Genomic DNA, 21,939 nt, shown 5'->3' with positions numbered 1-21,939 from the left:
TCAGACCAGGGTTATACATTTCATGGCAATCAGAGCTAACCAGGAAATACACCTTTATCAGACATTATAAACAACTTAGCTATTCCTGAACCACTCACTAATTCATTTTTGGCAGAGATGCTGCTGGTATACCGTACCATATCTTGTGACAGTCAAAGCTTGAGTAGTATTCCTTAAAAATATTATGCACTGATGCTTTTATGTTCCTGCTTAACTGATTTTTTTTGCAAGCATGTGGAATTACAGCCACTATTTTTACCTGTCTCTGTTCTCCTTCAGCTATTTGTTATGAAATAGATTTTCATTATAAAACCTTTCTATAGCACTGCCCAGTCTCCTGACCTGTAAGTATACTCTTATTAGGCAGGTTGAAATATCTCTATTCATGTGGTTATGAAAAGTGCACCTCATTTTAAAATTAATCCTGTTCAGATGGTCTTTAGTAATGATGTATATGTCTCGAGACTGAAGTATGCCACTACATATATCTGCCTCAATCTAAAGTTTTACTATAAATGTACAGAGAATCAAGGGAGACAGCCTTTTCATGTGTGCTTAGCTTTTATCACCTAAGCTTCAGATACAGTCACTTGGATGCCTACACTCATGCCCATTTGTTAAAATGGCCTTCAGCCTACCACATAATAGTAGGCTATACATGGTTAACCTGAAGAACTCTGCAAGTGTCATTCCTTCAGCAGGAATGTTCCCAGTACAAGCACTGAAGTTCTAGCATCACATCCCCCCTATGCTTGATCACTGACAGAATCCAAAGCATTTAATGCCAGATCAGTCATAAAATCTTATGTAATAGTAAATAGTGTATCATAATAAAATCTAGACACCCTGACTTTTTTTTTTCCAAACAGTAGAGAGTTTGGTGAACTTGGGCTGTCTTTACTTGGAAGCAGAGGTGAGTGGTCTTTCCCACTATGAGTAGTCTTCAGTTTACTTAGTACACAAAATTGATTGGATGCTGACTGGATTGGCTATATCCTTGTCAGCAGATATTTATTTGGTGGGGGAGGTACTAAGGTAACATCATCTGTTCTCTGTGGTTCTAGACTGGGTAAGCTTCAGATTACGACTTACAACAACAGTCATTGTAACAAAGAGATATTGGGTCCCTTATTGGAGAGACTGTCCAATGTTTCCTTTCAGGAAGGCAATACATCAGCTTTCCTCAAATGAGTAATTTATAGGCCTGTGCCCAGTTAACAGTCAAATGGCACTAACAATCTCGTCACCCGCTAATCTTCCATTTAGGAACAGCTGTTGAGAAGGTTGTATTGGGGCTACTGTGGCACTGTCTGGGGTTCTTAGATTTTTCTGAACCCTTTCATGATTCACAGATTCCAAGGTCGGAAGGGGCCATTATGATCATGTAGTCTCACCTCCTGTACAACACAGGCCACAGGACTTCCCCAAAATAATTCCTAGAGCAGATCTTTTAGAAAAACATCCAATCTTGATTTCAAATAGTCAGTGACAGTGAATCTACCATGATGCTTGCTAAGTATTTCCAATGATTAATTACTCTCACTTGTTAAAAATTTGTCTAGCTTCAATTTCCAGCCATTGGATTGTGTTATACCTTTCTCCGCTAGACTGAAGAGCCCATTATTAAATACTTGTTCCCCATAGAGCTAATTATAGATTGTCATCAAGTCACCTCTTCACATTCTCTTTGTTAAACTAAATAGATTGAAGTCCATCATGCTAGAATTGCGTTAGACCAGTTGGCCACAGCATTGCACTGGGAGATCATGTTCAGCTGATTCTCCACCACGACTTTTTCAGAGTCACTGCTTTCCAGGAGAGAGTCTCCTATCGCGGCCTGTATTCTTTGTTACTGGATGTATACAGTTAGCCATATAGCAACACATATAGTTTGCTTACTCACAGTTTACCAAGCAACCGAGATAGCTCTTTATCATTGACCTGTCATCTTCATTAGTTAGCCCTCCCTGAATTTCTGTCATCTGTAAACTGTATCAGTGATAATTGTATATTTTATTCCAGGTCATTTAAAAAAAGTGTTAAATACTCTGAGGCCAAGAACTGATCCCTGCGGAACCCTATCGGAGGCACACTTATGTTGTTTGGTCTTGTTTCAAATCTGGTTATGGCTTGGAGAATAAGTCAGTCATTAATTTCCATCTGTGGTTTCACAAAGGGCAGGTGTTCATGTTGATTCTTTTATGTCAGTCAACAGTATTTAATACCATTGGCAATGAGATGGTGTTGATGTTCCTGTGCACAAGTTGATGTCTTCACAAGAAACTGGAAGGGATATGTGGAACTGTGTTTGAGTGGATCATTTTGTCACAGATATTCCAGATTGTACTATTGGGCAATTGTTCATGTGCCACAAAGGCTTTCAAGTGAGTTTTGACAGTGTGATATTCTGCCACTTTGTCTGTTCAACATGGATGTGAGGCTACAGATTTCCTTCCTTCTTTTCTCATTGAGGTAATGGGGGAGGAAGGAAGGCATGTATCTATGGAGTATTTAGGAACTGAGCTATTGACATTTTTCCAGTAAAACCAATTTTTTTTAAAGACCCTAATTAATTGGGGAGAAAATTGAGGAAATTCAGTGTTTCTGAAACTACTAACTCTAGGAAAGTTGTACTATATATAATGCTTCAATTCAAAACATGAATTTACACTAAGTGATTCACACACTTGTAAACATCGTCGGAGTCCCTCTAACATTTTCACTAACACTGTGCATAGAAAGACATCATGCTCTAATGAATAAAGAGTAAAATTTTCAAAAGCTAAGTTTCTTAGGAGCCCATTTTCAAAAGTGACTCACAGTTACATTTTTAAAGATATTTAGGCAGCTAAAGATGCTGAAAGGTATCAAGTGGGATTTTCAATAACTCACCATTTCGCCTGGACTAGTTACTTGGGCAAAAAAAATTGAACTCTGGTACTTAAAGTTCAGGTCCTAAATTCATATTTAGGCACTTAAATATAAGTGACCTGATTTTCAGAGGTGCTAAGCATCTTTAGACTCCACTGAAATCACTGGGAGGGGCAAGTGAGCAGCATCCTTGAACATCTGCCCACTTTTACTTAGGTGCCTAAATGACGAGTCTAGTTTTGGAAATGTTGATCTTAACTTTTGGTGTCAGAGTTCTTCAGTCAGTCATACATATATACTAATTACGTGTGGGCAAACTTTTAACATCTTTTAAGTTTTTCCTGTTTCCAGTGCTGTTTTCTGTCTCTGTAATCATGAATTCTACTAAAACTGTATAATCTTTCAAACTGATACAGATTTTTAAGATCCTCTCTTGTTCTTACCAAAGCCACTGGGGTGATTTAGGAATTAATTAATATTTGTGAAGCACTCAAAGTGAAAAGTGCTATAAGACATTGCATGTATTATTACTGATCAACGGATCATGCGCTGGATTAAAATAAAATAAAAAGCAAGATCTTAAATATCAGGTACCAACATTAAATATTACCTCTGATTCAGAATTTTACTTATTTTTGTGATCAATAAATCAATGCAGAATTAAGAACCAATAAAGAACAATCTCAAACTTTTCCTTTTCTCCATTATAAAAGCAGGACTTGAATAAACAGGTGGGTTTTCTTAGTCCATATTGCTATACTATCTATGCAGAAACGGAGGACTTCCATTCTTTTTAGACTGTGATTAGCATTATTGTATGCGTTATTTCTGTGCATTTGCCATTTTCCACTCCTGAATACATTTAGAAACTGGGAACTTCCACTGATATCTATTCCGCCAATATGCTAGACATTCCTTTATTCTTCTGGCAAAAAAATATATTTGAAAAGTGAACTGCAAAATTCTGATGCATAAGATAAATATATGATCATATATATGATACTTGAGAATTGTGAATATCTCCTGAGCTAGACTATTATAGCATATTAATGTACCTATCAAGGCCTCAATCCTGCTCACTTTGAAGTCAGCATGTTTTGTCACTGATTTTAGTGACAGCAGGATCAGGCTGCAAGGGACCAATCTTTCTAGGAGCTCAGCACCTCCTGGACACTACTGATTATTTCATCTCCTGTTGACCTTACCAGGAGTATGTTCAGCTACATCATATCACACATCTCAGAAAGAAATATTGACATTCATCAGTGATTAATTTTATGTATTTATTTCTTATAAATATGCTTAAAAGACTTGTTGAAATGTGCTGGCCCTAATTGTTCATCACTGTCATTTTAAGGTCCAACCAGCCTATTAGACATGGTTGTCTAATAATAATATTGGTTAGTGATATGATTGTTTTTTTACTGACCTAGTGTAAGAACTACAGGCCTAGCAGTGGGGTCTGTAGGGTTCGAGGCAGGTGCTGCTTCTTTGTTGCCACCAGGGGCCCGCAAAGCTGTCACCATTAGGTACTGAGAAGCTAAGCCCTGCAGGAAGTCCTGCTTGCAAAAGCTCTTTGAGGTTTCCTGATTGTCTGGCACACACTGGATAAACCAGAAAGCCATTTCTGGGTGTTGTCTGAGCAATACAGTCCTCCAATGTGCTTCTGCCTTAGACCTGCTCTCACCACTCTCGCTGAAACTTGACTTGATTCTACAGTTCTGGCTCTCAATCTAGGCTTGGACCTCAGCCCTGATCCGGGTTTACTGTCATTGGCTTAAGACCACTGCTGACCCCAATGAAAGACCCTGGCCTAGACCAACCCTGAGTCTTGCCTCATGATCTCTATCTGGTAGTGGACTTTGACTTCGTAGTTTTGACCTGGCCTGGCACTGGACTGATCTCTGACCTTTGGCCCGCACTGAGCAGCTCACTTAATGCCCACGGGCTGCCCACAACCCAGCCCTGGCACATAACTGTGCTAGTAAAAATATAGTATAAGTGAGTCCTCACTAATATAAGCACTTTTATGTTGCTATAACTGCGTTCATACTAGAGGTAGTATGACACGGTATACTCCAAGAGTAGACATGGTATTACATATTGCCCTTTTCATCTCTAGATCTCAAAATGCTTTACAAAAATAACTAAATATTTTCCCCATTTTAAACAGGTACAGATAGGCTTCACCAGCCTCCAGTTACACCGTGGGTATGTTTACACTATAGCCGTCGCAGCTGTTCTGTTACTGCACCAGAGCACAGACGCTTTCTACATGAACAGTAAAGGTTGTTCTTTCAATGTAGTTAATCCACATCTCCAAGAGGCAGTAGGTAGATAAGTGGAAGAATCTACACTGGGAGTTAGGTCAACCTACCTTTGGTACTCAGGATGCAAGATTTTTTTTACAACCCTGGATGATTCGTTAGGTCAAATCTCATTTTTAAGTGTAGACCAGGCCTGACAGAGTCAGCAGCACAGCTGAGAATAGAACCTAGATCTCCTGACTTCTAGCCAGCTGCTTCTAGCTCTTTTAAAAGGTATCTGAAATTTGGTTTACGAGATAGTATATGGTGAATAATCAGTATAGGGGTTTACTTAGGCTTAATTTCTAGTTGTGAGAGTCCATGTACACTGGATTAGCTGTAACCTACCAGAAGTACAGTGGGCTATCTGACTGAGGGATTTTACTGGAGTACATCAAACATGTCCTATGTGTAAACAGGAAATCCTCCTTCTTCCCCAGAGTACTTTGAATAAAGATTGGCAGACGATTCCCCCTCAGAGAACTTTCTATAAATGTGACAGTGCACTCTAGAACCACCTGGAACTTTTCTATAACGCAGGAGAAATCGCTGTTATTATGCCCACCCTAACTGGGATTACTACCAGGGAACAGATGCAGAGGACTACATTTCAGTGACTTTAAACTTGGATAAATGGCACACTTAGCTTGTTTAAACAACATATCTGATGCTGCTTGCAAGCTTACTCACAACAGTTTGCTAGCATGAATGATCCACTGTGAGTCCTCTTATTCACTTCAGACAGCTTCCTTGTTCAATTTTGGCTCCCATGAGTTAATTTTATCTTTTTTTAAATGACTTGAGGATTTGTACAAGGCTTATATTTAAAACAAGTCATGAAGCATAAATTAATATCCCCCAGCATGATGTATACCTCTGAAACTCAGATAATGAAAAATGTGTATAATTGACATGCTTCTGTTTCCACCAGGGTCTGAGTTAGTTAAGCAGATTCTACCTTAATTCAAAGCAGGGGATGAATATTTGCTTTCTTACTTAGATACCACACTAATATGGTCTACAATTAGAATATTCTTGCTTTCAAGTCATATACTGAAACACACAACACACGTGCATAATAATAACAAAGAAATTCAAGGCTTAGCAAAACTAGTAAAAACTGTTGAGTGCTGTGACATGCAAAAGGAGAGCATGCTATAAGGTTTACAGGACAACAAATGAGTAAACCACAACTCTAGCATCAGCACTTCAGAATCAACCAGACTTTCGTCTACTGCTCTAATCTTTCCAAATCTCAATATTTTTGAGCTACTGTGCAGAAGATACCCTACTATTACTTTTGCAATCAACTGAAATTATTTGCTCTTGTATATTCAATATGTATACTGTTCAGTATGGAAGATAAAAAGCTCCCACCTGACTTCCACCATTGAAGGTGCTCTGTCACTTAATTGTTTTAAACTTTTTTTAAAATGCCCCATCTCTCAAAAGACAACTTTTGTGCCGTTTGCATGGCATTAAGTTATCAAAAGCTTTGAGACTTCAAGCATTTTATGTATGATTGAAAACAACGCATTTCTCACAAGTGAAAACACCCCCAAAATTTCATGACTAATTTTCCACAATAGAGCTTGTGTGGAAATAAAAGGTCATAATTTACCAAAGCTCACTGATTTTTTTCAGCACTTCTGCCATCTCATGTTGCTCCATGTGGAGTGTTTGCTTAGTAAATCACAGCCTGTATATTCTGTGGAACATGGGAAATCTCTGCAATTTGAATACCTTACTGACCAGACTCATTTTCTTAGGCAAGAATTTGGACAGTAACAGCTGCCACTTTTGTGCTAAAACAAAACATTAAAGACCTTTTTCAAAAAATAGGGACGGTAAGGGAAAAGATGGCTTTTTAAAATTTGTATCTAGAAATGTAAATTTACTGTGCTAAGAAGTGGGCATGAGTTATGAGACCCAGACTACAAGATTTTAGGGAGGCTCGTAAACATTGTTACATATCTCTGCCTACATTTCCATTTTTTATTTTGTAACAACGAATAGATTTTAAATAAGCATGCAGAAAAAAAATGGAGACAGAAGAAAACTTGAAGAAAGACTCTGTCCTATTTGTTCTATCTGTTAATCTATTTAACAAGTGGGGTTACATCACTGGCCCTAACATCTGAGACTCAGCAGAGATCCTCAAAATACGAAACATCTCTTCCCATACCAGCTGCCTGAATGGGAATGCTCTTCCAGTGGCCTGGCAGAGTACGATTGGGCAATCACATGTGAATGGATACGGCAGGAAGCAGTATGAGGACACAACAAGAACTATTTCACACTCATCACATTTTCTCTAATTCTAAGTGGGTCTTCAGTTGAAACTGGGGGCTTTAAAAGAATGCTTAGCAGAAAATGATACACATCCCTAGGTCCATAGAACAACCCATGTCACATTCTCTTATTACCATTTACATCCCAGTGGAAAATAATTGTGCACGTTGTAACAAATTATTTAATATAATAATCTAATGTCACTTTATATGGAGCTATGCCATTTATTATTGAAGCTAAAAAAAAATCAAGGGTCTGTTTGCCAAGGTATTCAGCTAAGTTAAAAAAAATAAGACATTCTAATTCCTAATCAAACCAGTATGTCTAATGAGTTCAAGATGGCCTGTCAACTTAAATTATCTGTTTGTCTGTCTGTTTACTGTATCTGTCTGTCCACAGTTCTTTTTTTATCTCTGTGAAGTTCAGTTATTGAGTCCCACATTTCCTTCTGGAAGGAATCTCTAACAGATGATCCTTCCTGATGATATGTTGATGATTTGCTAATATATAGCTTATAAATGTATGAAATCTGAAGAAATCTCTGAGAAGCAGAGCAGATCATGAGAGAGGAGAAACAAGAGATTTTAATAGCTTACACAGCACTGCGCTTTGATTAAAATAAAAGTCTTAAGCACATGTCTTAACTAGAACAATATCTCAGGATGATTAAAATGTTTCTGATTTGAAAATTTAAAATAGTAACTTGCATTAATCTTTACTATCAAGAGATTTATGTATAATATGTATTTATACAGAGTCACATTTAGCTCACTTTTTTCATAAACAACCATAGCAATTAGTATGAGTAAGGCAAGCAGGATTTGGACCTAAGAACTATAGATTAATAATAAAATAGAAATCAAAGATGAAAAAAAAATCTCTCTCTCTCCATTACAGGATTATTCCTTACAGTATTTTTTTCTAGTATTTTGTCCAGTCCCATTTTAAATGGCCCACTAATTTCTTTTGGGATACTATTCTTCAGTGTTTGAATCAATTCTGATCACGTGAGCTACAAAGCATGTGCATACATACAGAAAACAATTAAGCAAGGGCCATTCTGATTCCAAGATTAATGACATCATAACTGTAAAATAACATGGTAATTTAGGAAGGAGCAAATCAGTTCAGATCAATTAAGAACAGAACTTGGCACTAACAATTTCAGAAACATTAATTTGGCTTTTGGGCTTTTTTTTTTTTAAAGTTTCAAATACCTCTATAATTTGTACTTTGGCTAGGACTAGAAATTTAAGTTCCAAAATACCACAAGGAAGAATACATTTGCAGAATTTTGTGTAGACAAAACCAAGAATCTCTGAAAATCTAATGAGAAAAACTGATCTCATGAGAACACCAGCCTGAATTTCATAGTAAAAAAGTTGGTTGGAGAAGTTCAGAAGAGCATCCAAACACTAAGTTGTTAAAGAGATTCTCCCAACCTTTCAGAGGTTGGCGCAAATTGACTGGCTTAGAAGTCTAGTGGCTGCACTCTAGAGCAGTGGTTCTTAACCAAGGGGATGCATACTCCTGGGAGTAGATAGAGGTTACATCAACTCATCTACATATTTGCTTCGTTTTACAACAGGCTACATAAAAACCATTAGTGACGTCAGTACAAACTAAAATTTCATACAATGACTTGTTTATACTGCTCTATATACTATACACTGAAATGTATGTACAATATTTATAGTCCAATTGATTTTATAATTATATGGTAAAAATGTGAAAGTAAGCAATTTTTCAGTAATAGTGTGCTGTGACACTTTTGTATTTTTATGTCTGATTTTGTAAGCAAATAGTTTTTAAGTGAGGTGAAACCTGGGGTACGCAAGACAAATTGGACTCCTGAAAGGGATACAGTAATCTGGAAAAGTTAAGAGCCACTGATCTAGAGTCCCTGGTCTGTTTCCCTATCAGCCAGCAGACACTGGACTTGGTGGTGTCCTGTTCATCCATATATGGTCAGCTGTGCCGTGCTCTAAAATATCCCCTGCAGGCTAATCCAGGAGTGCTTGCTGACAGGCTCCAAAAGAAGCCCCTTATAGTTTCTGTTGAGCTGAAAGTTTTAAAATGAGAAGGACTATACATAGGCTATAGGGACTGGTTCGTAATCTCAGAACTCCTCAGAAGAATGCAATCACCAAGGGGAAATAATGATATCACAATATTCAAGATATAGATTATAGTCTGGTAACTGTTGATACCCATAGTAAAAAATGACTGCCTGCTTTCTTGAGTTTATAATCTTTCTTGTTTTGTTCCCTGATCTACAGGTCCTCTATTATATTGCACTTCCCAGATCACACAGCCTTTTCTCCCTCCTCACTTCATGTTATATCTAACTTTTCCCCCTCCATCTGTTTTTGTCCAGTATTAATCACAGCAAACTACTATGCCTGTTCTTCATGATCCTAGCATGCTACTAATTTAGTTAACAATTACTTCCACACCCTCATCCTTTGTAGCATGCAATATATCACTAGGTGCCTGATGTCCAGATATTATAATGGATCATATGTTACCATTGCCATTTGTAACATAATATATTATTCAACAGTACAATACCACATTGTCTGCTAAATATACTTTATATTTAGAAATCCACCTATGAAATTGCTTGAATACATAAAACACAGCTCTTGTACAGTACTTGTTTTGTCTATAGTGAAATAAACCATATATAATACTGCACATAGCAGACTATAATATTTAACTCTGACTTTAAACTTCTCTCTGCTTCACACTTAGATAGCACCTTTCATCTGCAGAAAGCATAAACATGAATCAATTAATCCTCACAACATCCCTCTGGGGTAGGTATTAGCCTATTAATTATAATAATAGGTCAGCTGCGTCACAGAAAAATTACGTTATTACCCAAAGTCAAATAAGGAATCTGTGGCAGAACCAAAAACAGGACCAGAGCATTCAGATTGCTAACCACTAGACCATTCTTTACTTTACAGACTGATGGTGCAATACAGAAATTAGAACCAAAGTTCTCAACATGAGAACCTAACTCCCACACACATCAATGGGAATGCCACAAATCACAGGCAATGTCATATATAGTACTTTGCATCTATCCACCTTAAATGGTCTTTTAAAAAATATTTGCAAAAAAGGGCAGAACAGTTTAGCATACAAAATCTGATCACTAGAAATTAATGGAAAGGAGGGAGGATAGGTGGTTGCTTTATCTTATGGGACAGAACAAACAGGTTCCTTATATACTCACATTGAAAGTAGAAAGTATACTGAATAATAATATATTTATCATTACTCCCATTAGTAACATTAGAAAAGTAGAATTGTTTTCCTTTATGACTGTCCCACTGAATTAACTTTATATTTTTATTTTCAACTTAAATTGTCCCTTTCTTACAATATGCAGGTTACAACATTCTCCTTAAATGATGTGTGGTCATTTCATTCCAGTTATTAAACATGGCTCTCATTCTCCATAGAGAAGAATTGTAAACTCAAAGATAATTATGGATTGAGGAATTTTTTTAATCATTTGTCTGCTGCAGTCATAGTACAGTGGGTTGTAACTGTATCAAATATCATGAGGTAAGCAAGATTTGAACAAGGTCAGTATTTATATGGGAAACCTCAGTGTGCTTTTTTGTGACATATGAAATACTAAATAAATAATGTTGGTAATCAGTAAATGACACTTTGCTCAAAGTCAGTATTGAACAAATTCTCTTGCATGGCATTCTATTGACTGTACTCTTAGAGGTCTCATTATTGGAACAGGTTGCAAAGCTGAGGTCCTACACATTTGATGTAACTAAAAAAAACACAGGACATTTTGCAACATAAAGCTCTTTCTATTCCCAAGCTATCTGTGCACCTCACCCCAAGGGTGAACGTGTTTCTGTAACAAGCAAAACGAGTCATAGTTTTTAAAACATTTTGGGATCTTTTTGGTTGAAAGTTACTGTGCAAACAAGGTCAAAATTAATATTTTTTCTTGAATGACTGAAGGTACTGGAAATTCTTTATATGCCTAGGTTCCAGCTACTTCAATAGGTATAACTTTACAGCAAACTCTCCCAAAATATATCCTTGGTCTTGAAACTGGATAATGCAATTTTCTATTATTTTTGACACAGAACTGGTAAATCATTTTTTTAACTTCCTACTATATGTAATACTGTAATTTGGATAGACACCTTATTTTATATATACAATATTTGTGATTTGTGCGTGTATGTGTGCACACACACCCTACACATATTTTATTTCTCAGAGAGAAAAATCAAACACACATGCTATTTTAAGAGTCTGAACAACATCTTTCAACAAAGTTTAGCTGCTTTCATTTTGTAGACACTTTTAATTTTATCTGGAAATTTTTTGACATTAGAAATAGAACAACTGTAGTTTCTCATTATGTTTGCTGCCAGAATCTATGCTTGGTTGCTCAACTAAAGACCTTACATTGCTAATTACTTCCACATGCCCATATCCCAAGTGAAGGAAAACTTATTGGTTCTGACAGCCCATTCTCTCAACACTGAATTCCAAATGAAAACTCAAATTTTGGCCAAACATAACATTTCATCATTCTTGTTCTACTGACTGCAAAAGCAACATCAAACAAGGGGTGCTAATGGCTTTTTACTGAGCAGTTCCCAAGCTTATACTCTCTGATGATAGATCCACGTGAGCAAAGGACTTCTTTAAAGTACTTAGTAATTAGCTTTTGAACCAGGAAACAATGCGTAAAGTAAATTGAACAGTCTGTGTGCCGATGACAGAGTGAGTATAATTGACAAGCAATATGGACAGCAGAGACCAACAGAGAAAGAGCTAAAAACAAATAGAGCACATATAAATAAAGCAAAAAGAAAAAGCTGTGAAAAAATAAGATGAAGCAAGCCCCAAAGCTAGCGGGAAGCCTGTGATCTGGGAGTTGAGGCCTTCAGGGTTTTGGAGTTTGACTGAAGTTCCAAGTTTAGAGACAACAAAGCAATGCTGGGTACCAGTGACAAAGAACACTAGACTAGGGGGATTGAAACTGTATTTTTATAACTGTATTTATTAGGTCATATTCTCTGCTGATGAAACTCCAGTAAGAGTTACACAAGCAAATGCTGCAGTTTTATGTTTGAAAAGCTTCTAGACTTAAGAAATCTGGGACTGCATATAGGAAACTGAATAGACAGTTATTAAGAATAAACATTTTGGAGAAACTAGTGATGCCTCTTTCTCATGGTCAGAGAAGTCAAATGACAATGAAAACGTTTTTGTTACTCTTGAGGTTTATAGACCCAACTGGTTTGAGTGAACTGTGCTTGCAGATTCTGGTACTGGTTGTAGTTGCGTATTTTAGGCATTTGAGAGTATTTAAAAAAAGCAGGGGGTGTGGAGGAGGAAAAGAGTGATTAAGGAGTCCTCTGCTTCACTGGGACATATTGTAATGCTCAGTGGTATAAGAAATCAGTGAAGGAAAAGCTTTTACTTGTGGATCACATGATGCAAATCTGTGCTCAGGAATTAGCTGGTAAATGGTTACAGATCTTTAGAGACGCTCAACTCAGCAAGGAAGAGAAATAACTTGATATTACCATATTCGTGTCACATGAACATCATATGTAAAGTGATGTTTTCAAAGGGACTAAACTGAAATGCTTAATTCTCAAAGATGTGGGGAGGGACAAACAATTAGATTCCACTAGAAAGGATTATTCAGAGTATCCTCTATTATGTTCTTTGGGAAAGTGTATGTGAAAGGTCTTGAGGACAACAGGCCAGTTTTCTCCGTCTCTGCACTGGAATGGCAGAAGGATGAGCTGAACTCAAGGGAAGATGGGAAAACTAGTAGAGTGGGGTAGAAAAGAGAAAATTATTCTCTCAATACATAGACCTTATTTGAGGCTATTTCCCAACAGATCTAACATGGCTTTCAGATAGACTTGGTTGTAACATGATCAAGATGGGAAAAAAAGGCATTCGATGGAAATGTAAAGCAGTTAATTTTTGAACATTTATGTGGCCTGTTTAAGCATAAGTGTTGTTACCAGCCAAAAAGAATTATTCTTATGTGGGTATAGCACTACTCTGACAATGGATTCATCTTTTTTTTTTTTTTTTTTTTTTTTTTTTTTTTAGGATTAGCATATCTTTTTTCAGGGTAGGGTATGTAATGGTTTTTAAAAGACTGTTCTAAATCCTGAGAAGTGCCGAGCACCTGCAAATACCAAATTAAGTCAATTGGAGCTGCATGTAGTTAGCATCTCTTAGGATTTGATCAATGAAAAGTAGCAATATCATCTTCCAGTGTGGCCATCATAATGAAATAACCTGGACAACATAAAGTGCCCATGTTGTGTTCTGCCATACCCAATTTTCTCATGGACTGAGTAATTTCAAAATGATGACCAGTATAATTACTTGCTCAAGAGACAATCAAGTGATGTCTAACTGGTTGATGCTTAGAAAAGTGAGGTATGACCTTGTTCCACAAGCTAACTGCAGATGCAATAGCAGGGTTCCTTCCTTCCTAATATATCAATTTAGTTCTAGTGGTATCCAGAGATTCTCTAGAAAAAGGGGCAAAATATTGTGACTTGTACCTTAGCATGGCCCAGGTCTCTAACAACATAGTGTGACAACTCTCTGGTGGTGACTTTTGATGTCACAGAGCACAAGCATATTAAGAAGTGTCCATGAGTCAGATGTCACCACTTTCAGGGGTTCTTTAGTGTGTCACAACCACACCTGGTCTTTTTTGACTTACTTTCTGCCTCGGGTTGAGTTAAAAGTCCCGCCGTATTTCTTCCGATTAAGGATGAGAGCAGCAATTTCTGGCACGTAGCGAGCAAACATTGCCTACATGCATGAAACAAAAAAACAAAAAAAGAAAATGGCATGCAGAGAGTGTTCTACTGCAGCAGAGGCAGCAGAGCCTCTTGGAATACTTACTTTCTTCCACTAACCGCACTATAGGAACCACCATATTTCTTGCGGTTTCCTATTAACTCTATGATTTCAGGGACGTAGCTGGCAAACATGGCCTAAGAAGAAGATAGGAGACAGAAGAAAAGACTAAAAAGAGAGGCCAAAGAAAGGGGAATGATGAATATTTTCAGAAGATATATATCTTTTAAGATCTGAAAATGCAAAAGAATTAGAACTTTAAAAGTTTTTTTTAAATTAAAAAAAAATAAAAAAGCAAATTATAAAACAAAATAAGAGGGTTCAATGTAAAAGTTGGTCTTGAAGAAGATGTACACTTGGTAAACTAAAGTAATGGTCAAAAGAGGGAAAAAGCACACAAAACAAAAAGAACAAAATAAAGTCAAATTGGCATCTAATTATAAAATACTGGCTCTGTCTAATTCTTCCTGAAGAGGAGGGGAAAAAACTATTCAAAGATTACATGCTGCAAAAAAAAAAAAAAAAAGTGGATATTACTATTGTTCCTTTTTTTGGGGGGGGGGGGGGGGGGGGTGATAGGTGGACTTTTTTCCCCTTAATGAAAATTCAAAAGAAGATAAAAACTATATGGTGCCAAGCGTTTGCCCGCTCTCAAGAATCAAAATGATGGCAATTCCCCCCAAAAAACCCAAACAAAAACAATCTTTTTCAAAAGTTTTGTTTTTCAAAGATTTGTAAGAACACGTGACAGAAAAAGGTAGTAAGGAGGGAAAAAAATGATCTGCCATGTTTTGTCCAACAAACATCTTGCTTGTGCCTGGATACTTCTAAGAGCTGCTGCCCAGTCAACTTGGTCTCTTTATCCATATGCAAATATGTGTGTCTTTTGTATGTAAGTGCATATATATTATACATATTGCATTGATAATGTATCTGTTATACATATATCTGCTACAGAGAGACATATGCATATGTACAATAAATATGTGTATAACAATACATATATGCATGTAAATGTACAATGCATATATTGTGAATGAATTTTAACTCACACTTACCTTACAGAGTATAAATCTTAACATAAACTGCTCTTTTAAGAGACAAAATGCAGCAGTTGCTGTAGTGGTACTAGTAATGATAAAAAAAAGGTAATTTGACATAGAACAATTAGCAATTTTAGTGCTGTGTACATACTTATTTGAACAGGAAAAGGAGTGATACAATTTGCTGAGTTAAAAGGAAATTTGTTGTGTTTACACTAAACCTAGTCTACTGTGAGTAAACATTATGACATGGTTGCATGTTTGAAATTAAAGAGAGCATGGTTTGCTAATGTCTGGATCAGGCATGCTGCTCTTTAAGGCAGTACTAAGCCACAGTGTTTGTTGGAATTCTGGGAAGGAACACAGAGGGTGAGGGAGGGCTCTTGAAACCGCAAACTTCCTTCAAAATATCAAGGACCATCATCAAACAATGCACAATAGTGTCACTGAAAAGTAATGGACTGTAAATAATACTGTAAATAGAATTGCTAAGGCACTTCATGTATTTACATGCATTACTTTCTTAAATATATTAGAGTTATTCTTACTGTAGATTAATGACAACCTCTCCAAAAGCATGACAAGATCTGGCTTAACAAAATACTTGTCTTATAAAAAGAAAAAGAATTGTTTAAAATTCTTATGTTTTTAACTTACTAAACCAGATTCTATAGTTCAGGTTGCTGCTTAATAAACTTTAGGGGATATAAAAGAGCTGGTATTAAAGTAGTAGTAGCAATAAAAAGATTTTACCAATCCCCCGAGGATGAAGAAGACCATGAAAAGGCGACCAAGGGTTGTTTTTGCATAAACATCTCCATAGCCAACAGTGGACATTGTAACCATTAGTAAATAGACACATTCCCAATATGTAAGTGGTTGGTTATTTTGGAAATTTTCCCATGGATCCCCTGAGTTCTCCACCTACAACATAAAAGGACAAATACAATAATTTAATAGGGCAGTAACAGGTTAATACTAGTTGTAATTACTTACTTTTGTCTAATTGGCATACATAACCTGCTGGAAACATTTTACCAATAAAGGACCAAATTCTGCCTTAATTAGAGTTGTACAATTCCACTGCTACCATACAGGGTCCTCTTGCTTACGTTACTTGTGGAAAACACTATCACCAATCATTACTAGAGTATTTAGTTCATATTGGAATCCAGATGGTCTCACTTTCCTTTTCCTTCTAAAATAATGCCAATGATGTCTTGTGCATAGTAATGGTCGTTAGTTAACCACATGTATATGTTAAAAGAAACAGATCTCTAGCTCCAAAAACTCATAACTTTTTGTTCCATAAGCACAAGCTTCTACAATCAAAACTCAATTCTTTACTTTAGTATCAGCAGAACATGATTTATGCTCAACCATCAGAGGGAAAGATAATTATAGATGACTAAACAGTTGAGCAGATCTCACTATACCCAGCAGACAGAACTGCTACAAATATCAAGAGTTCATTATGGCCTGACCAATGAATTGGTTGAGATTTTGTAAGCTACAGTTCTTTTATAACCACCTATTTTCATGAAACTATAAGACTGGAATTGCCAAGCTAGATCAGACATGAGGTCCATCTAGTCCAGCATCCTTTCTCTGACAGTGACCAGTAACAACTTAGATTGACTATAAAGACTGGTTCCAGTCTGAAATTCACCAAGGAGCAAATTTTCAAAAGGATCCCTGAAGTGAACCTGCAACGCTAGTAAGTACATTAATCTATGCAATCAAAACTCCGGGAGAATTCTGTGCATGCTCAAGTGATAGTCTCTTTTATTCAATTCTTGCATAAGTACATGCAGACAAATAGAAGCACTTGAAAATATTTGGGCACAATTTAAAAGGCACCTAACTGAACAGTTCTCTCTTAAACTTTTGAATATGGAAATAAACAAAGCAATTAAAAAAATAAGCTTGCCATTTTTAACCATTCCTCCCAAGCTTCCTGAGCACTTCAGGCTACAAGAATGGGAAGAAAGCAGAGCGACTTTATCTTGTTTCCTAATGGTAAATAAAATGCTTTCAAATTCCATACAGAGATCTGTGTTTAAAATTACTATAGAGCAGAGGGTCCGAAACTGTGATCTATGGATCACTTGCTGGTTCCTAGGAGAACTGGCTGGTTTCATGGGTCTGACTTCCCCCCTTTATTTTCCAGCTCATAAATTTCATTAAAAAGCAGCTAAAATACAGTAAGTAATTTCCAAATGTTATTTTCTCATGTAGCCAGCTACTGCAGTTATCACAGAGATGATATGTGATTATGAATGGGAAGGAAAATATCCATATGATAATCTTTCCATAAGATGCGGTCCACATTATAAAATTATAAATTTGAGAAACCCCTGCAGTAGAATTGGAGCACCTGCACAGAGAAGTATGCAAAGAAAGTGTGAAAAACACTGAAACAGAAAATCAACCATTATTAAACTTTAAAAAACCTGCTTCTCAAATATAGAAAAATAATACCTAAACTACTAATAAATAATTTACAACAATGCATGGCACAATTATAACATGTTTTGGCCATCTCTGGCCAACATAACATCTCCTGCCGGCATAGCGCCGGTGTGGACAGCGCTGAGATCGCTGTAACTTGCATCCTTTAGGGGGTGTTTTTTTCACACCCCGGAGCAACATAAGTTAGATTGACTTAATCGGTAGTGTAAACCTACCATACCCTGAGTCTGGGTCTTTTGAAGCACTAAATAAAGTCTATGATGATGCTTGTATCACAAAAGTAACAGAGGAGTATTTGTGATATGAGAGAGACAAGGTGGGTGACATAATATATTTCATTGGACCCAATGCTGTTGGGGAGAGACATAGGTGCTGACTTTTATTTTTCCCCAGGGGTGCCCTACCTCCACTCTACCCTAAGGCCCCAACCCCACTTTGCCCCTTCCTATAAGGCCCCACCCTCCCTTCACCTCTTCCCACACTAGCTCCACTCACTACCCCAAGTCCAAGCCTTCGCTCCGCCTCTTCCTGTTCTGCCCCTTCCTCGAGGTCCCCACCCTCCCACTGCTCCTTAATCTCCATTCTAACCCAAGCCTCTCCCTGAGCTGCCAATCAGCTGTTTGGCGGTGCTGCTGATCAGCCGCACCCCAGATTAGCTGATCAGAGACACTGCCAAACAGTTGTAGCTGGTGGGTTCTGAGCACCCGCAACTTTTTTTTAATGGATGTTCCAGCCCCAGAGCACCCATGGAGTCAATTCCTATGGTGAAAAAGAGACAAGCATATTTTGAAAGTATTGTGCAGATTTCCTTTGAGGAAGAGGTCTGATAGGTCATATACAGAGAGATGGCTTTTTCAAGCGTTCACTCACAAGTGCTAGGATGTTTTTGTCTTTTATCATTTTCCTGTGTGGTATAGGTGTTAGAAATGTAGTCATCAACAGAAATAAGGACATTATAGGACATTCTAATTTTGAAATGGTATGTATGATATGAATATTTTCTTAGAGTGGAAAACAGACATTTGGACAAATGACTACCTTCCATAATTAAAGGATCAGGGGTCTAATTTTAACCACATGTACACTAATGTAAATTCAGAATAATTCAATTGACATCAATGAAGTTACTCCAGACTTACACTGATGTAACTGAAAATAGAATCTGGCCCAAAATCCGTTGCTGCATAGATTGATACTACTAACAACCTGAGGTCTTACTGACCTTGAGTTAGGCAAAATTACCTGCTACGTAATGTACATCTAAAGTCATATTAAATTGTATTTACAAAATACAATTGACAGTAAACAATTCATTTCAAAACTTCTATTGCTTTTTTAACTTTTAAAATGCAGATTAATGCCATTACTTTACAACTGAGATCTTTTTAGTTATAGAAGTTAAAATATACAGCTAATCAATACTGAATAAGAGCTTAAACCATCAAACATAGATAATATTTTTGTCGGGGTGAAAGTGATACGATTTTTTTTTTAAACTGAATAAAGCAGAGAGCTAATCTCTAAGAAACCTACTCTAAAACGTTAGTAAATCAGATTAATTCTTCTGAAAATACAGAACTGCTTTTTTGGCGAAGCCATGTGTTTCTCAGGATGGCCATTCTTAGAGACTGGGTGTCATTATCATTTATGCTGTACCAGCCTTTTTTGACATGTACACTTGGTAATTATTAAGGAAATATTGCCACCTAGTGGTACGATGTGAAAAGATGTGAAAAGAGTTCTATTAAAATCCAAGTCCCAGACTTATGTAATTGTTTCTGAACTAAACACAGAGGTTAATGAAGTGAATATTACTTACTGTTCAGAAATAGTTTTGGGTACAAGGCTGGAAAGTCAGGAAGCTTTGATGCCTTTCTTTGTTGTACTTTGCAACAGTGTCAAGCGATTATCCTAAGCAAGGTAATTTCAGGTAATAAAGCAGCTCAGAGGAGCTGATCCATGAAAAAAACTCGATGAAGTATTTTCAGGTATACTTACCAAATTTTCAAGTATACTTACCAAATGTATGAACCCAGCTGCTGTCAGCCATGTGCTGATAAATATAGAGCACAGATTCACCAGCTTGATGGAATTACTGCACAAACGAACAAATATATATTATATTCTACAGGTAAGTTGTCAGAGGGGTAGCCGTGTTAGTCTGGATCTGTAAAAGCGGCAGAGTGTCCTGTGGCACCTTATATTCACTCATGAAAGCTCATGCTCCAAAATGTCTGTTAGTCTATAAGGTGCCACAGGACTCTCTGCTGCTTTTACAGGTAAGTTTTAACAGGAACAGAAATTATATAAACACACTTTTTAATGAGTATATGTACACAGGAAGAGAGTTTACTGTGTATATACTTTAGGCCTGAAGTTCTTCATATAGATTTTTGTGAGAACAGGAACAGGCGCTGTCCGGGAACTTAAAAAATACTGAAAAAATATATGCAAAAAACATTATTAAACAGCTTGTAATGTCTGCTTTCACAGATTTAAATGGTTTTATATGCAGCTTTTGTGAAGCTATTAAATTGAGTGAATGATATTTTAGAAAAGTTCTAGGAGATTTGATCATGATCAAATAGGAGATACCACAGGCCTAAAACATCCATTCTCTCTCTATTGTCACATTACCATTTCCTTTCTTTATTCCTCTCTCTCTTTTTTTCCCTCTACTTATTTCTGCTTGGATTCTGAATAACAATTAGTTCAGCATAAATACTTTGGGCCGGATTCTCAGCTGGTGTAGATCCAAAGAATTCACGGGAGCAATATCAATTTATATCATCTTGGAAACAGACCTTTTATACTTATAACATGTATTTGTACATCTCTACTTTTTTTCCAATCTGTTTCATTTTTTCTGCTTGGTGTGTTTCTTCAGTATGCTTTTTGCTTTTAGCCCCATCTCTGCAGAGACCTTATATACCGTGAGCAGCCCCATTTGTGAAAAATGCATTTACTGAATTCAATGGAATAGCTCATCACGTATAAAGTTAAACACCTGTGTAAATCATTGCGGAATTGAGATTTTATCCTGCACATATGGAAAATAATCAATGAACAGATTATTGCAGTTAATCTGTAGACGCTATATTCTGACTGGTAAATTTGGAGCTATTCTGTCATGCGAATTAGGATAAGGTAAGCATGTTAGGTCTCCATGTGAATGTCCTGCCCCCTTTGTGGGAAGAGGGGAGGCATTTCCCTTCTGCAAGAGGATGATGAAACTTGCAGTGTACTGGTGCTTCTGTGGGTTTCCGCCATATTATCTATGATTTTGCAACACATTGCTGGTGAAAACACTTCCTTGTATGAAGGAATAAAAACAAGAAGGTCAATTTGCTATCTTCTGTGAGATTATTTTATTCATTATTCTTGAGCATCCAGATGATCAGTAGGTATGCATGAACATATTTCATAGAATATCAGGGTTGGAAGGGACCTCAGAAGGTCATCTAGTCCAACTCGTTGCTCAAAGCAGGACCAATCTTGTTAATCTTGAAAATTCCACCTATTTTGGTGCATGGTTTATCCCAAAATTTGTACCAGAAAATGCATTATTAATTATTTTCCTGTTTAAAAAGTTTCAGTCATCCAGCCAAAGAGCAGAAACAATACCACGTGACTCAGGTGATGGATTGCACATTCTGAATAAGGACTAGTTGATGTGAATGCATAGCATAAACTTTCTTAATATTAATTGACTAATGTTTGCAAGTATCAAATACATGAACAGACATCAAAATCAGTTAGAGAACAATATGCAAATAGGAAAAAGGGTTAAATAGCAATGAATATTATTTATTATATTATAAATGATTTGACCACCTCTACTTTTGATATTAGTAGTTCAGCTATCAAGCTAAAACTGTACATAAGTATCAGATAAGATACTTTTCCTTTTTATAAAACACACAAAAATGTTACAAATACATAGATTAGCTAGAGATTTAGGAGTTCATGGTGCTGTAATTCAATCTCATTTTCAGCTAATAACAATCCCCCAGCTAATAAGCAAGCATAATTTTAATGTTTTAACTTTAAATACTCTT

At 36.7% G+C, this 21,939-nt stretch overlaps 1 protein-coding gene across 9 annotated transcripts in view; it reads right to left on the bottom strand.

Moving 5' to 3' along the window:
• Positions 1 to 21,939, bottom strand: part of KCNMA1 (potassium calcium-activated channel subfamily M alpha 1) — a 410,790-nt gene that overhangs the window by 221,891 nt on the left and 166,960 nt on the right. For all 9 annotated transcript variants that reach the window (XM_030568831.1, XM_030568832.1, XM_030568835.1 and 6 more), the window contains exons 5-7: positions 19,901 to 19,976; positions 16,163 to 16,333; positions 14,412 to 14,503 (exon numbers count right to left, since the gene is read on the bottom strand). In XM_030568831.1, the coding sequence (XP_030424691.1) occupies positions 14,412 to 14,503; positions 16,163 to 16,333; positions 19,901 to 19,976 (339 nt within the window). The remainder of the gene's footprint in view (positions 1 to 14,411; positions 14,504 to 16,162; positions 16,334 to 19,900; positions 19,977 to 21,939) is intronic.

The sequence above is a fragment of the Gopherus evgoodei genome, chromosome 7, assembly GCF_007399415.2.
Source record: "Gopherus evgoodei ecotype Sinaloan lineage chromosome 7, rGopEvg1_v1.p, whole genome shotgun sequence".
NCBI classification, from domain to species: domain Eukaryota; kingdom Metazoa; phylum Chordata; order Testudines; family Testudinidae; genus Gopherus; species Gopherus evgoodei.
Note: the sequence above shows the minus strand (reverse complement) of the source record. Positions and strands in the feature narration are given on the sequence as shown.